The following is a 15,473-nucleotide window of genomic DNA, read 5'->3' as shown; positions in this document are numbered from 1 at the left end:
GTCTCAGTGCCCTAGGGAAGCCACTCTCTACCTACCTGAGGCACCCTGTGGGGAACAGCCCTGATGCTTCTGTCCACAGCCTGCAAGGTAGGACAGCCTTTCCCAATAGGACAGCCTTTCCCAATTGGTTCCCTGTCCTAACATAGAAATGGCCTTCTGTGTCGATTTCCTCTGTTCCTCCAAGGATGGCCCTTCAGCTGCCCTGGGCAGAGGTCACCTGAAGAGGGGGGTGGTGTGCAGAGAATGTCTCTTGTTCTTCAGCACCCTAGCCACAGCCGTAGTGCAGTGCCAGTAACAGAGCTTCAACACATGCTCAGTGAGTAAATCAACCGCCCTGAGAATTATGTAATATCTGTGAACAGACCAGTGGTAGTGATGGTTTGCTCCCAGTTTTCCACATTGACCTAGCAACTGTCCCAGTTCTTTTCTCATTTAGTCACAAATTTCTAAGAGTCCTGAGAAAAGACACCATCACATCTCTACTCCCTTGGACTTAAACAGCCAAAGTGCACAACTTACCAAGACATTTTTCTCTTTCTTCTCGTCTTTCTTTAGCTAGTCGTTGTCTCTCATCGGATTTTAAAAATCCTTCCATGCCTACAAGAGAGAAAACACGATCAAAGACTTCACTCTTCCCATCTTCTGAGTGCCAGGGGGTGCTGGGGCCACACCCTGGGTCTGGACACATGCACACATCAGCATCAACATCACTTCACCTGCAGAGTGAAGTGATCCATCACTCCCTACCACAGGGGAGGATGGCCCAGACCTGAGAGTTGAGGAGCGGTAGCTGTGGCTGTCATGCTCACCTGCCAAACTGGGCTCAAGTGGCCCCAGGCCAGCCCTGGAGAACTAACCTTCCTCCTAGTTCTCTGGCTCCAGGCCTGGTCCCAGAGGAGTCAGAAAACTCAATAAGGGACAGGCCTGGCAACATGCAGAAAAGCCTACCAGGCTTCCCCTGGTCCAGCTCACAGGGGAAGGCAGATGCATAAAAGAAGACATGATTATTACACAAATTATTGTTATTATTAGGGCTTCCCTGGTGGCTCAGACAGTAAAGCATTTGCCTGCAATGCGGGAGACCCAGGTTCGATCCCTGGGTTGGGAAGATCCCTGGAGAAGGAAATGGCAACCCACTCCAATATTCTTGCCTGGAAAATTCCGTGGATTGAGGAGCCTGGTGGGCTAACAGTCCACAGGGCCACAAAGAGTCAGACACGACTGAGTGACTTCGCTTTTTTACTTTTATTATTATTAGTGAACATTCAACTTTCTGGAAGAAGACAACTGCTGAGGGGCATGTATGAGTGAGCTGGAAAAAAGTAACGCTCAAGTTTGATTTTGGTTCTACTAAGTTTGCTCACATGTCAATCTTAGCATTTTAGAATCACAAAGAAGGAATATAATGTACTTCTGTTTACTTGTTATTTCATTTTGTTTTATTATCAGTACAAGAAATAAAATGGAACAAATGGCAATTCCCCCCTAAAATGTCCGGGAAACATCCCAGGAGCTCCGCATCTCCATTCATCTTGTACAGGACCCTAAAGGGCTTTCTGAAGCAAAGATGAAATGATCTTCCCGGTTGTTTTAGGATTAAAAGTAATTTACTGCGCTTGCTCTGATCATTACTGATCATTCATTAGTATTACTTACACAGTGGTCAAGGACCACATTCTGGAGAAACTGGCTTTAGTGCTGCTATAACCGGACTGATGTGCCCAGTGCCTGGGTCTCTTCTGTGGTAATATCACAGCTGACTTCACAGCATGCGCCTTTCAGGGGTGTGCCTTCTACTGCCCAGGAGAGGGGCCTAGAGGCTTGGAGTGCAGAGCAGCAGCAGGAATGCAGATAAGGATGGATGTGATAAGCTCTGGGTTGTCACAATTCCCCACAACCATCTAATTCTGCAGCCTGGATTATGCAGCAGGGATATTAAAGTTCAAGAGAGAAGTCTTGGAAAATCAACTCAAGTGCCACTTCCCATTAAAAAAAAAAATTGAAGTATAGTTACCTTCCAGTGTTGTGTGTCACTTTCAGGTGTACAGCAAAGTGGTTCAGTTATACACGTACATACACACATATATATATTGCTTCATATTCTTTTCTACTATAGGTTATTACAAGATACTGAATATAGTTCCTTGTGCTATACAGTAGGTCCTTGCTGATTATCTATTTTATATATAGTAGTGCATGTATGTTAATCACAAACTCCTATTTTATCTCTATCCCCCTTTCCTCTTTTAGTAATGATAAGTTTGTCTTCTATGTCTGGAGTTTATTTCTGTTTTGTAAATAAGTTCATTTGGTTTTTGTCAACTCTTAATCATTACGATTAATGATTAATGGCATCACCGACTTGATAGACATGAGTTTGAGCAAGCTCCGGGAGTTGGTAAAGGACAGGGAAGCCTGGCGTGCTGCGGTCCATGGGGTTGTAAAGAGTCAGACACAACCGAGCAACTGAACTGAACTACGATGGTACCAATGACACGAACAGCATCAAGAATTTAAATGCCCAACTTCTCAGCTCATCAGTGCTGCTCTCCCAGTCTGACCCCTTTCCCTTACATCCCCTGAACTTGTATGAACTCCACCCACCTTCAAGAGCCCACAGTTTCCCAGATCCGTGAAGCTCTGTGCTCTCACATTGCTTGCAGAACCCTAATTTCATTCTGCTTAGCTGTAGGGCACTGTCTCCCTGCAGGGAGTGAGGGCCTACTGAGCCAAGGGCAGATTTGCATCTCTGGGTCAACCCGCTTGGGCCACATCCTACCCCCACAAGCCTCAAGGTGCACACACAACACTCAAAGACAGGAATGTGGTCAGTGGTAGGGTAGAGGGCAGAGAAAGCCAGATTTCTCCATGATGATCCTCTAAACATTCAAGCTCTAGTCTCTACCTTAAGCACTTGATTAATAAGGATTTGTTCTGTGTGAAAAGCTACAAAGAGAAGCCAACAACCCCTGGACAGATGCTGGCAACAGCACCACTTCTATTTAACAGCTCAGGCATGACCTGTCACCCTCCAGATCTAAGAGGCAGACTGAGAACCACTGAAAGTGTTCTTTGAACAGAAGAAAAAGAGGAAAAACTGAGGGGAAGAGGCCAAGCACATTTGAAATTGGCCATGATACCTTAAGGCTTTACCAACAGAAGGATGGCTGTTGCAGAGATATGCATGAGTTTAGGCTGCCCCCTTGTGGGCACTTGTAAGAGTCACACCCTCAAATTATTTTTCAGAAAATCTTCATTATCAGGCTCATAGTCATGACCTGCTTCGTCATAACAGGAGGCTACAATGTACGAAACAAGTCCACTGCTTGAATTTACTTGGCCCAATCACCCCATGATGACAGACGTACTATTATGACCCTCATCTTACAGGTACAAAAAAGGTACACAGAGGTTAACTTGTTCAAGGTTACACCATCAGAAAGTGGAGATGCAGATTCCAACCTAAGAACCTGACTCCAGGACTCACACTCTTAATCACTGCTTTCTCACGTGGCAAAAGAGGAAACGTAATAGCTCGATCTCAGCACTGATGAACGAATGCTTCGTGGCTTTCTGAGACTCTATCATACACAAGGAACAAGTTCCATCCTTGTCCCAAGAATGCGTATGCAAATTCGGAGAGAAGTGCAAGACCAACTCATTAGAGAAGTACTGATTAAGCACTACTGTGAGCTGGGCACTGGCCAGCTATGAACAGATGTGCTAAGTATTTGCTTCCTCTTCAAACTGATGGTTTGGAAATGTTTGGATGCTGCGTGGGGAAAGGGGATAGCCTGATGACCCCGGGGGCAGCCGTGCCACGGAATTTTGCTTGGGCCCCACTGAGGGGGAGGAAATGACTCAGTCCAAGGTGGGTAACCTAGAATCTCTATACGCTCTCACATGGCAGTGACAAGCCATTCTTCTCTGTTTAAGATAATAAAGATTAAATGCAATGAACAATTCTGTTCCTCCATCACACTGGGCCTGTTTCAGGCACTCACTAGCCACATGAGGCTGTCAGCCACCGTACTGAAAAACAGTGAACCAGGAACCTCAAGGCTCACTCTCGTGATTCACACGTAACTGCCCTGGGACACACACAAATGAAGAAGAATTCAGCGTCCAATCAAGGTTGAGTTTTGCTGGGTGAGTAAGACTGTGGTAAGGCATCATTCTTCTACATAGCATCTGCCTCTCCTGATTAAAAGAACTGTCAAGCAATCATTTCTAGAATATCCATTTGAGGAGAAGCCAAATAATTATATCTCCATTTCCACCTCATGATCCCTGATGAACCTCTGGGGACCTCTACCAAGAGGTTCTACCCGAAGGATGAAGGGGTACAGCACAAAGCAGACAGCCCCTATGTGTCTGGGGGCGTGGACCTGACCAGTTAGCATCGCTGCAGCAACACAGCCTGAGAAGTCGAGGTAGACTATGATTCACAGGCCCAGAGCAAGTGACCTTAATACATGAATGCTACCACCACCAGGAGACTTCCACTAAAGACATGGGTATGGGTGGGTGGGTGGGTGTGTGTGTGTGGGTGTGGGTGTGGGTGTGTGTGTGTGTGTGTGGGTGTGTGTGTGTGTTCAGTTGCTTAGTCGTGTGCAACTCCTTGTGAACTCATGGACTGAAGTCCGCCAGGCTCCTCTGTTCCTGGGCTTTCCCAGGCAAGAATACTGGAGTGGGTTGCCACTCCCTTCTCCAGAGGATCTTCCCAACCCAGGGACCAAAGCTGAGTCTCCTGCATTGGCAGTGATGACTTGAGCCAGGGTTAGCAACCCTAGCTTTGAGAGCTACTATTGCACTGAGAGTTCAGTTCAGTTCAGTTGCTCAGTTGTGTCTGACTCTTTGTGACCTCATGGACTGCAGCACGCCAGGCTTCCCTGTCCATCACTAACTCCTGGAGCTTGCTCAAACTCATGTCCATTGAGTCGGTGATGCCATCCAACCATCTCATCTTCTGTTGTCCCCTTCTCCCACCTTCAATCTTTCCCAGCATCAGGGTTTTTTCCAATGAGTCAGTTCTTCGCATCAGGTGGCCAAAGTATTGGAGTTTCAGCTTCACCATCAGTCTTCCAATGAATATTCAGGACTGATTTCCTTTAGGATGGACTGGCTGGATCTCCCTGCAGTCCAAGGGACTCTCAAGAGTCTTCTCCAACACCATAGTTTAAAAGCATCAAATTTTCAGAGCTCAGCTTTCTTTATGGTCCAACTCTCACATCCACACATGACTACTGAAAAAAGCATAGCTGTGACTAGACGGACCTTTGTTGGCAAAGTAATGTCTCTGCTTTTTAATATGCTGTCTAGGTTGGTCACAGCTTTTCTTCCAAGGAGCAAGTGTCTTAATTTCATGGCTGCAGTCACCATCTGCAGTGATTTTGGAGCCCAAGAAAATAAGTCTGTCACTGATTCCATTGTTTCCCCATCTATTTGGAAGTGATAGGACACCCCATGAAGTGGTGGGACGGGATGCCATGATCTTTGTTTTTTGAATGTTGAGTTTTCAGCCAGTTTTTTCACTCTCCTCTTTCATTTTCATCAGGAGGCTCTTTAGTTCCTCTTTGCTTTCTGTCATAAGGGTGTTGGCATCTGCATGTTGGAGAAGGCAATGGCACCCCACTCCAGTACTCTTGCCTGGAAAATCCCACGGACAGAGGAGCCTGGTAGGCTGCAGTCCATGGGGTCGCTAAGAGTCGCACACCACTGAGTGACTTCACTTTCACTTTTCACTTTCATGCATTGGAGAAGGACATGGCAACCCACTCCAGTGTTCTTGCCTGGGGAATCCCAGGGACGGGAGAGCCTGGTGGGCTGCCGTCTATGGGGTCACACAGAGTTGGACACGACTAAGGCGACTTAGCAGCAGCAGCAGCAGCATTTGCATATCTGAGGTTGTTGATATTTCTCCCTGCAATCTTGATTCCAGCTTGTGCTTCATCCAGCCTGGCATTTCACATGATGTACTCTGCGTATAAGTTAAATAAGCAGGATGACAATATAAAGCCCTGGCGTACTCCTTTCCCAATTTGGAACCAGGCTGTTGTTCCATGTCCGGTTCTAAATGTTGCTTCTTGACCTGCATACAGATTTCTCAGGAGGTAGGTAATGTGGTCTGGTATTCCCATATCTTTAAGAATCTTCCAGTTTGTTGTGATCCACACAGTCAAAGGCTTTGGCATAGTCAATAAAGCAGAAGTAGATATTCTTCTGAAACTCTCTTGCTTTTTCAATGATCCAGCAGATGTGCTGGCAATTTGATCTCTGGTTCCTCTGCCTTTTCTAAAACCAGCTTGAACGTCTGGAAGTTCACGATTCATGTACTGTTGAAGCCTGGCTTGGAGCATTTTGAGCATTACTTTACTAGCGTGTGAGATGAGTGCAATTGTGCAGTAGTTTGAGCATTCTTTGGCATTGCCTTTCTTTGGGATTGGAATGAAAAGTAACCTTTTCCAGTCCTGTGGCCACTGCTGAGTTTTCCAAGTTTGCTGGCATATTGAGTGCAGCACTTTCACAGCATCATCTTCCAGGATTTGAAATAGCTCAACTGGAATTCCATCACCTCCACTAGCTTTGTTCGTAGTGATGGTTCCTAAGGCCCACTTGATTTCACACTCTAGGATGTCCGGATTAGGTGAGTGATCATACCATCGTGGTTATCTGGGTCATTAAGATCATTTTTGTACAGTTCTCCTGTGTATTCTTGCCACCTCTTCTTAATATCTTCTGCTTCTGTTAGGTCCATACCATTTCTGTCCTTTATCGAGCCCATCTTTGCATGAAATGTTCCCTTGGTATCTCTAATTTTCTTGAAGCCATCTCTGGTCTTTCGCATTCTGTTGTTTTCCTCTGTTTCTTTGCACTGATCGCTGAGAAAGGCTTTCTCGTCTCTCCCTGCTGTTCAGCGTTAGTGCCACAGGGGAAACTGAGTGGTGGGTCCATGGGACCTCTCTGCAGTACTGCTACAGCTGCATGTGAATCTGCAATAACCTCAAAGTACAAAGCTTTCTAAAATGTAGTTTAGCCGCTCAATTGTGTCTGACTCTTTGTGACCCTGTGGACTGTAGACCATTTGCTGAAGTGTAAAACCCTGGGAGGGACCCAAAGACAAAGAGGGAGCAGATGACACCTTCCCAGAAGGACAAGGGGCAGCCCTGCCAGAGTCACCTCTGCCTCATTCTCAATGCAGTAATGCTTCCTGGGGTGAGGACACTCAGGTAGTGTGTCCGTGAAACTGAGGCGTTTTCCTGGGTAATTCACCCCTAGAGGAAATAAGAATCAAACAGGGATCCTGAGCAGACAAACGACTATTTTATGTGAACAGAAGGGCATAAAATTTCATACTTCACTGACCTGTTCTTGCTTAAAGTAACTTCCCATTATCCTTGGGCTGTGGCAAGACATTTTAAAAAACTAATTTAAAAATGTATTTTATTAGCCTCAGGCACTCTCTCCCTAGAATATCAATGAGCTGATATTAGTCAATTATTCATGGTATGTAATAACCATTATCGAAATGCAAAGTTTTTAAGTGAAGCCAGCTGTGTTCGACTTTTAAAAATTGACTGCATTAAATGAATTTTAAAGTAATCTTCCTAATCACAGCTCACGTCTGTGCAATTACAATGACCAGACAAAAGGACGGGACTCAGGAATGAAGAGCTCATCAAATAGGAAGCCCCGTGTCTGCCAGCCCCTCCTGTGGGGCGCCCACCCCTCTGTGGACTGGCAGGCAGGGACGCACCAACAACTCGGTGATGATCTGTCTCAGGTCATGGAGACCACTGGTCCTCACCTGTGGTCACACAGGCCATCACCTGGGGAGCTCTAACAATTATGGGTGCCTGTGCCTCCCTCCCAGAGACTGGCCCTGTCGGCTCAGGTGTGGCCAGGGTGCTGGTGCTCTAAGAGCTCCTGTGTGATGCTTCTGTTCAGAAGGACTGACACCGCTCCTAGCCTGCTGCTCTTCCCACTGCAGCGCGGGTTGGAACCACCTGGAGGGCTTGTGAACCCAGAGTGCTGGACGGCACTCCCAGAGTTTCATGGAGTGGGCCTAGGGCCCGCCAGAGAAGGGTGTCCAAGGCCCACACCTTAAGAGCTGCTGTTCTACTAGACTAGGCTGATTCTACAGGGCAAGGCCCTGCCTCCAGCTCCTCTCTGGATGTCCAGAGCCCAGCTAAGTGTGGGGCTCAAGGAGTGGGTCCCCAATCATGTCTGCAGAAGGAACAATCGGCCGTCTGCCTGCACCCTCCTGCACAGAGTCTGCCATGGCTGTTACTGCCCCCACGCTACTCTCTGTGCCTGTGCATCTGCCCTTGCCCTCTAAGCCCCAAGACCTTGCACATGGTACTCAAATAGTTCCTAAATGAGGGGCCATGAATGTTATGTCCCTTTGATGGAAACCTCCCCATTTGTAGAGCATTAAACCAAGTATCAGAAGTGTCTATAAAAACGAGGAACATTTTAAAATATCTTTGTAGCCATTATTTTGCTGGATCTGTTCAGGAAATTCAAAGGTAAAGAAAGGAAGGCAGCTTCCCCCACAATTGCTAACAATTTCCAGGTGATCAGGTCTCCTTTTAGAACCACTGATCTACTCTATTCCTTACCAGCTATAACCTTCTGAATTGGCTTAAATTCTCTTTTCACTGCAGTGAAAAAGTCTGTATTACACTGTTGCCACCGAATTTGTTACTTCCAATGTGACTCTTTCAAGGATGATGTCATAATTTATATTAATACTTCAAAAAGAGGCAGGCCTGGAACTAGCATTTATGTTCAATAGCTATTGACTACTATACCATGGAGGTATACATATCCAGGTATCAAAACACATTTTTAAAAAATGTATAGAGATACCAAAAAGTCCTTGAAAAGTGGGGAAATAGAGAATATAAGAAATAAGAATATATACAAATTTACACTGCTATTATGTTTTTATAAAATATGCTAAATTTTTAGCAGTTTCCTTTAAAACAACTGAATTAAATTTTCCCCCAAAATGTAAATGTTGTAAGAGTATTACTAAATGACTTAAATGCTTCCTAAATGAATTTCTTAAATCACAACTGCACAGCTAAGAGAAGGGCCAGTTTTTTTGCTTTTTAAAGTGTAGAATTGGGTCAAGTCCAAGCAATCACAAAGAGTATAGCACTTTGACATAAAGGTCAAACAATAATGGATCTCAGATCACATCATTCTTGCCCTGGAACCAGGAATCTGGTACAGAATCGTCACCAATCCACACCAATCTGCTAGGCTTGCTGGAAGAAGGAAGGCACAACAGCCAAGTCCTACAGCAACTGCCCTAAGTTTCCTCTTCTGTAAGATGGGGAAACAGTAGCGCCTCTCTTACAATGAGGATGCAATGACAGCTCACAAGCACTGACTAACCATACCCAGGACACAGCGGGAGCACAGCAAATTCAGCTAGTCTGTGTTGCCCACGCTAGCCTGCCTGTTCCTAGTTACAGCTCTCCCTCTTCCGTTAATGAGGACTCCTGCCCACAGGACCAACCATACTACCTTTCCTAACAGAGCGGATGAGACAGAGTATGTACTATGCTGCCAGTCTAAAACCACAGTGAGCGTTCCTTTCCTATAAAAATTATACTGGGAACATGTATACTTGCCTTTGATGTCTCAGTCACCAACCATTACTTGTGTCTACACATGCTGGCATTCCCCTTCTGGTAACTCAGCAGAAATCAGATCTTATCCCTAGTAGGACAAGTAACTTCCTACTAAAAAAAGAATACACAGATGACATTTCACAAACACTAATTGTGAAGGTGGTATGTGATGATGCTGTTCTTCACCATCTCAACAGTAGATTGCCTAGTTATACTCACACACATGTAAGCAGCCAGCCTAGAACTCCTGCCACAGCAACTCAGGCTCCCATAACCACAGGAAAACACACCACACCAAGTTATAAAGTTCAACTGCACCCAGTGTGACCAACTGTACACAGGTTCACAGGCTAGCCTGGCTTCTTCTAAAGATACCATTTATTAAGCACGTATCTCCTGCCTGGCACCGTGTGCTCCAAGATGGAGAAAGTGAGACTCTCCCCAGGGGTTAAGACTTCTGTCCAAAGTCACAGCTGCTAAGTGGCAGACCTTGGATTTGAGGCCAATCTGGCTGAGTCCCAAGCTGATGGGCATCAACTCAATAGTGAGAGGGAAGGCCACCTGGAGGAAAGAGCACTGACCTAGGGATCTAGGTGTGCAGAAACTGAGTAGCTGTTCCTACCAGGATTCACAAAGGAGGTGGCAAGGCTACTACTATACAGTCCAGAACAAGTCCCCGATTCCCTTGATCTTTAAACCCTTCTTTCAAATCTACGGTGTCTGCAGCTTGCCCCCATGGCCTCCCTGGCAGGCTGAGCCCTTGACTGTTGGAGGACTACTGTGCTAATTGAGGGGGAGAGGGGACTGGGGCAAGAAAGTGTATGCACTGGTTAAAATTTACCTGATGGTACACTTTAAAGGTGTGCACTTTAGTGTAAGACACCTATTCCTAACACTACAACAACTGCAACAACACATAGAAAAGACAAAATTCAGTGCTGGCTGACCTGCCATATATCAGTAGTGCTCAAGGCTGCAAAGAACAGGCCTGGATCTCCCAGGCAACTGCATTCTCAGTGTGGCTCCGTGAAGCGGTGAGGGAGCTCCAAGGGCAGTGTGGGACACAGGAGGTGAGCCTCAGCAGGGCTGGTGTGGAACTGAAGACACCAGCAAAGGCCCAGGGACTGGCTCAAGCTGCAGGGCTCTTAAAGAGCACGTGGTGATTCAGCCAGTTCAAGACTCTGCCTTGACACCTTCTCTTCCAGGGTCTTGTTACCTGCCTTTTTCACGCCTTTAACTGTCTCCACCCTACACCAGATCTCAGCTACTCATTGTCCAAAAGGCCTGGCTCTTCTACAGCCGTCAGAGGAGCTATTGCCATTTGTATCACTTCCCCATTCATATGGAGCTCAGTCCTGGGGGCTTCTTCCAGGTTCCAGCTAGTGGCCCTTCCAATAGTGCCCCAGCCAAGGGACCCTGAGTAATCCCTTCACCTCTCAGAGCTTCGGGCTCCTCTTCTATATAAATCAGGATCATTGCTACCTACTTCCCAAGGTTACAGTGTGTGTTGGGGGTGGGGGTGCTGTGAAAATGCTTGGCAGCAGGAGGAGCCACAGTTGGCTCCCTTCCCCTGATGATATACGAGAACACAGACCAAACAAGTCGTGGCAGTCATGCACTGGGTCCAGGCCCCAGACCATGGAATCTGAAGCTCTGCGCACTTCCGTCTCCCCATGAACCCCACAAAATTGCCCCAAGAGACCTGCTGCAACTTTCCACAAGGTCCCAGTTTACATTCTAAGATTTCCTCTCCTCTGCTGAGCCAACAATTCATTTGAAAGGTGAGGTGAACAAAGTCAAAGGTAGCTAAAAGAAGACAACGAGCAGCTAGAAAAATTCAACTCGATTAATGATCTACTGAGCACTGCAGTGCAGAAACTTCCCTCCTACGCTGGCTCCTCATCTGGGAGGCACCTGGACTCCTGTGTTTCTACAATAAATTTAATACACATTTGTGTCATTTCAAAAGGACCCACTGTTTGCAATATGACTTGCTAGCTAAATGAAACCTGCATAATTTCCCCTCTACCCTTCTGAGTTCTTGGCTGGGACCTCCTGTAATACAGATGGCACTTTTTTTAAGATTTATTTATTTTTGGTTGTGCTGGGTCTTTGTGCATGCACTTCTCATTGCGGTGGCTTTTCTTGTGGAACACAGGCTCCAGGGCACGCAGGCTTCAGTAGTTGCGGCTCAAGGGCTCTCTAGAGCACTGGTTCAGTATTTGTGGTGCACAGGCTTAGTTGCCCCTTGGCATGTGGGATCTTTCAGAACCCAGGATCAAACTCATGTCCCCTGCATTAGCAAGCTGATTCTTAAACACTAGGCCACCAGGCATGCCCTAGGCAGAAGTTTATTAAATATATACATCATGTACATATAGGAGATTCTCAGGAAACCAATTACACTCTCCAGGATGGCCCAAACCACTACCTCAAATACCACCTGCAGCTAAAGACCAAAGAAAGATGTGAGTGAGAGGTGGAATTCATGGAAGGTGAGAGGAGGAAATGTTTGGTAAACACAGGCTCCCCTGCAATGCAGATAAGTCTTCCAGGTTTAAAGTCATCCGTATCCACGGTAAAAGCCATCTTCCTAGTATAGGCCCCCTCTTCCTAATGTAAATTTCCTTTATAAATACAGATTTCCCTTACAAAAGGACCATTTTCAGAGCTTCTCAGGCGTCTGTAGTTTCTCAAAATAATCCTATGCCGAAGAGGCGTATTTCATATTTTGAGTAGTGTATTCTACCCCCTTTGCCAGCCAAGCTCAAGGCTCGCCAAGGCAGCTGGGAGGCTTTGCACTGACGCCCATCCTCCCAACCTTCCCTACCTCCAGGCTCCCCTGCTCTGTGTGCCTCACACAGCTATCTACAGCTACAGGCCTGTGGATCCCACCTGTCCTTTCCAGAGTGATGAGCAAGAAAGAGGGAAGTAGGAGCTGGTGCTTAAGAAGAGCGAACATGGGACAGCAGAGCACACCTAGACACTTCTGTCACAGATGGGGCGCACGGGGCCAGGGGACCGAGGTTGCCCTCAGGGTCCTTTAGAGATGGAGAAGCTCTGACACAGGGGTCTTTGGCATGAGCATCCAAGGCTGGCCTGTTCCAATCAACGGGTAAGGCTCAATGTGAAGACAGAATGACCTTTGAAAAGCCCTCCTGTCCCCCAGCAAGGATGGAGAAGAAGCTGGGAGCCAGTGAGCGCTCTGGAGCCAGCTGAGCACAGGTTCCACTCTCACAGAGATCTTGGAGCATCAGGGGAGAGGGTAACAGAGGGGGAGAGGAGGGAAGGGGGGAAAGGGAGGGGGCAGGAGAAAGAGACACACACACACACACATCCACACATATGCACGCTGCTCAGAACACTGCCTGCTGTGCTCAATAAAGGTCAGGCGTCACTGTTTCTGAGCCTAGCCCAGGGGTGTCCTTCAGTGGTTGGGCAGAGGTGGGTTCTAGGGTTGCACACCACAGGGGACGTGGTTGTTCAGTGTGGACTCAGAAAGGCCTTGGATATCTGCAAAGAGTGCCAGACACAGGGGGAAAAAATAACTCTTCTTATTTGCTTTTTTCAGCAACGAAGTACAAGACACTGAAAAATGTCTCTTTGAAGATGTGGACAGAACCCAGCAGGTAAAAGCTGGTAACGAGAAATAAACTGCAGCACTCTCATTATTAGTACTGCCATTTGATTTTCTCTTCAGGGTGGTGTGTATGTTTCATGATGATGACCATAAAAGGTGTGCAAAGGATCCCAAAGGGGCACTGGAGACCCTGCTGGCCCATCTTCATGCCACTCATGACCCAGGTCCCCATCAGATCCCAGATTCCTATGGTGGGAAGAGCTGTGTCCTTGAGCATGAGTGAGGCACCAGAAAACTCCCTCATTCTGTCCTTCCTTGTTTCCTGCCTCCCACAGCGACACGTGTCGGGTGATGGCAGTCTGTCCACCCTCCCTGTTAACAGGGTTGGCAAGAGCCTTTAGGGCCCCCTCCCTAAGGACAACCCTTTGTTCCCAGGCTGCCTGCTTCCCTATAGTCACCTCAGTAGGCTTCAGACCTGCACCTTGACCACTGCTGAGCAACTCAAGCATCTAAGGTGAACTCTCCTGCTGCAGACCCATCTATTCCCAGTCTCTGCCCTGGGCGGCTGAGCCCCACCTCAGAGATGGCCCCAGTTACACCAGTGCATTGAGGGGCCAGTGACAGGCCAGCAGGACTGAACTGAAGGCCTCAGTGTGGTGCTTGGGCGTGCGGCTCCAAAAAGATGTGTTTTAAAACAAAATGCAAAGGGTAAATAAAGACGTTAGAAAAACAATCACTCTTTGCATTGCAAACAATGTGAAGACATATCAGGAAATCTGAAAGCTGTAATCATCTCCTTTTCTCCCAGAAAAGCATGCCCAGCAGGATTGCTCGGCCCTGCCCCAAAACACAGGCCCTGCATCTGGCATCCTTAAACAAGGACGGTCTTCAAGGGCACTTCAAGGCCTCGAGACTGAAACAGCTTCCTGACTCAAATAGGCTGTTTTTAAATTGCGAGGACAGAGCAAAATGTGTGCCCCCACTCCATGTCATCCAGGGCAGTCTGGCATGCCTTTCTACACAGCCTTGCAGAGATCTTCAGCTTGCTAATTAAATTTACCCCACTTCACCTCATCTAAATACCTCTTTGGAAAAACAAAATCCACATAAATCTTAAAGTTCTAGTTATTCAGTAGGTCTGAAGCCTACTGAGGTGACTGAGGAGAAGCAGGCAGCCTGGGAAGGAGGGGCTGTCCTCAGGGAGGGGGCCTTGGTGGGCAAAAGTTCATTTTGAAAACAGTAAGATTATAGATTGTAAGAGAAAAGATTAAGATTACAGATTGACAAGAGAAAAGGCAAATTGTGAATCTGACTCCTCATTTCTGAGAATGATTTTTACAGAGTAAAACCACAAGGCCTTCAGAAGTGAAGTCTGAAGGTTCATGGCTCTGTGCAGGCTTCTCTTTGGGTTGTTCCATGGGAAAGCCTCCTGCCATTCAAAACAATGCGTGACAAATGCCCATTTGTGCACCACAGCTGGGTCTGAGCACAGCCACCTTGCCGGTTGTGGCTGTCACTGTTTATCGCCTTCTTTCTTATCACAAGAATATAAAAACTGATAATACGTGTATTTTCAAATCTTGCAAATACTATCACCAAAGAAAAACAATATGCCAGCCCATCACAGCAACTCAGCTTTGGATTCATATTATTTTAAATTAGCCAGACTGTCACACTTAAAGGTCACTACATACATTTCTATTATAGCTGACCCCAGACCAGTGCTTATGTTACCACTGCCTTTAAAAACAGCACACTAAACAATTCTCAGACTCTAGTACAGTGGTTCTCAACCAGAGGTGATTGTGTCTTCCAAGAAACACTTGGTGGTGTTCAGAGACATTTTGGGTCACATGACATGGGGGAGGCGTGCTGCTGGCATCTAGTGGGTTGAGGCCTGTGATGTTGCTGACCATCCTACAGCGCCCAGGACAGCACAGCCTGCCCTGACAGACACACTAAAGAATGACCCAGCCGAAAATGTCAGCAGTGTCAAGTTTGAGAAACCCTGCTCTAATAAGTTGCACTACAGGAGAAAAGTGGAAAAACCTCCTCCTCACTGAATACAGCTTGGTTCTTCCCACATCAATGCACAATAGCATGAAAAAATCTAGAAAATGATATAGAATAAACATGATTCCCATTTGGACAATTTAGTTTAAAATGGTAGCAACTGATAGTAATATCCATTGTATTTTTAAAATTCTTCTTCAAAAATAGATAATAAGTATCTTAAAGGTGTTTGACAG

General features: G+C 46.6%; 1 protein-coding gene across 9 annotated transcripts in view; it reads right to left on the bottom strand.

Annotated features, from left to right (window-relative positions):
- The window catches only part of MAP7D2 (MAP7 domain containing 2), a 101,915-nt gene that overhangs the window by 48,199 nt on the left and 38,243 nt on the right, over positions 1-15,473 (bottom strand). For all 9 annotated transcript variants that reach the window (XM_061407965.1, XM_061407967.1, XM_061407971.1 and 6 more), the window contains one exon: positions 520-597. In XM_061407965.1, coding sequence (XP_061263949.1) covers positions 520-597 — 78 coding nt within the window. The remainder of the gene's footprint in view (positions 1-519; positions 598-15,473) is intronic.

Source organism: Bos javanicus, chromosome X, assembly GCF_032452875.1.
Source record: "Bos javanicus breed banteng chromosome X, ARS-OSU_banteng_1.0, whole genome shotgun sequence".
In the NCBI taxonomy this organism is placed as follows: Eukaryota; Metazoa; Chordata; class Mammalia; order Artiodactyla; family Bovidae; genus Bos; species Bos javanicus.
The sequence above is the reverse complement of the archived record's forward strand: the minus strand, read 5'-3'. Positions and strand labels throughout refer to the sequence as shown.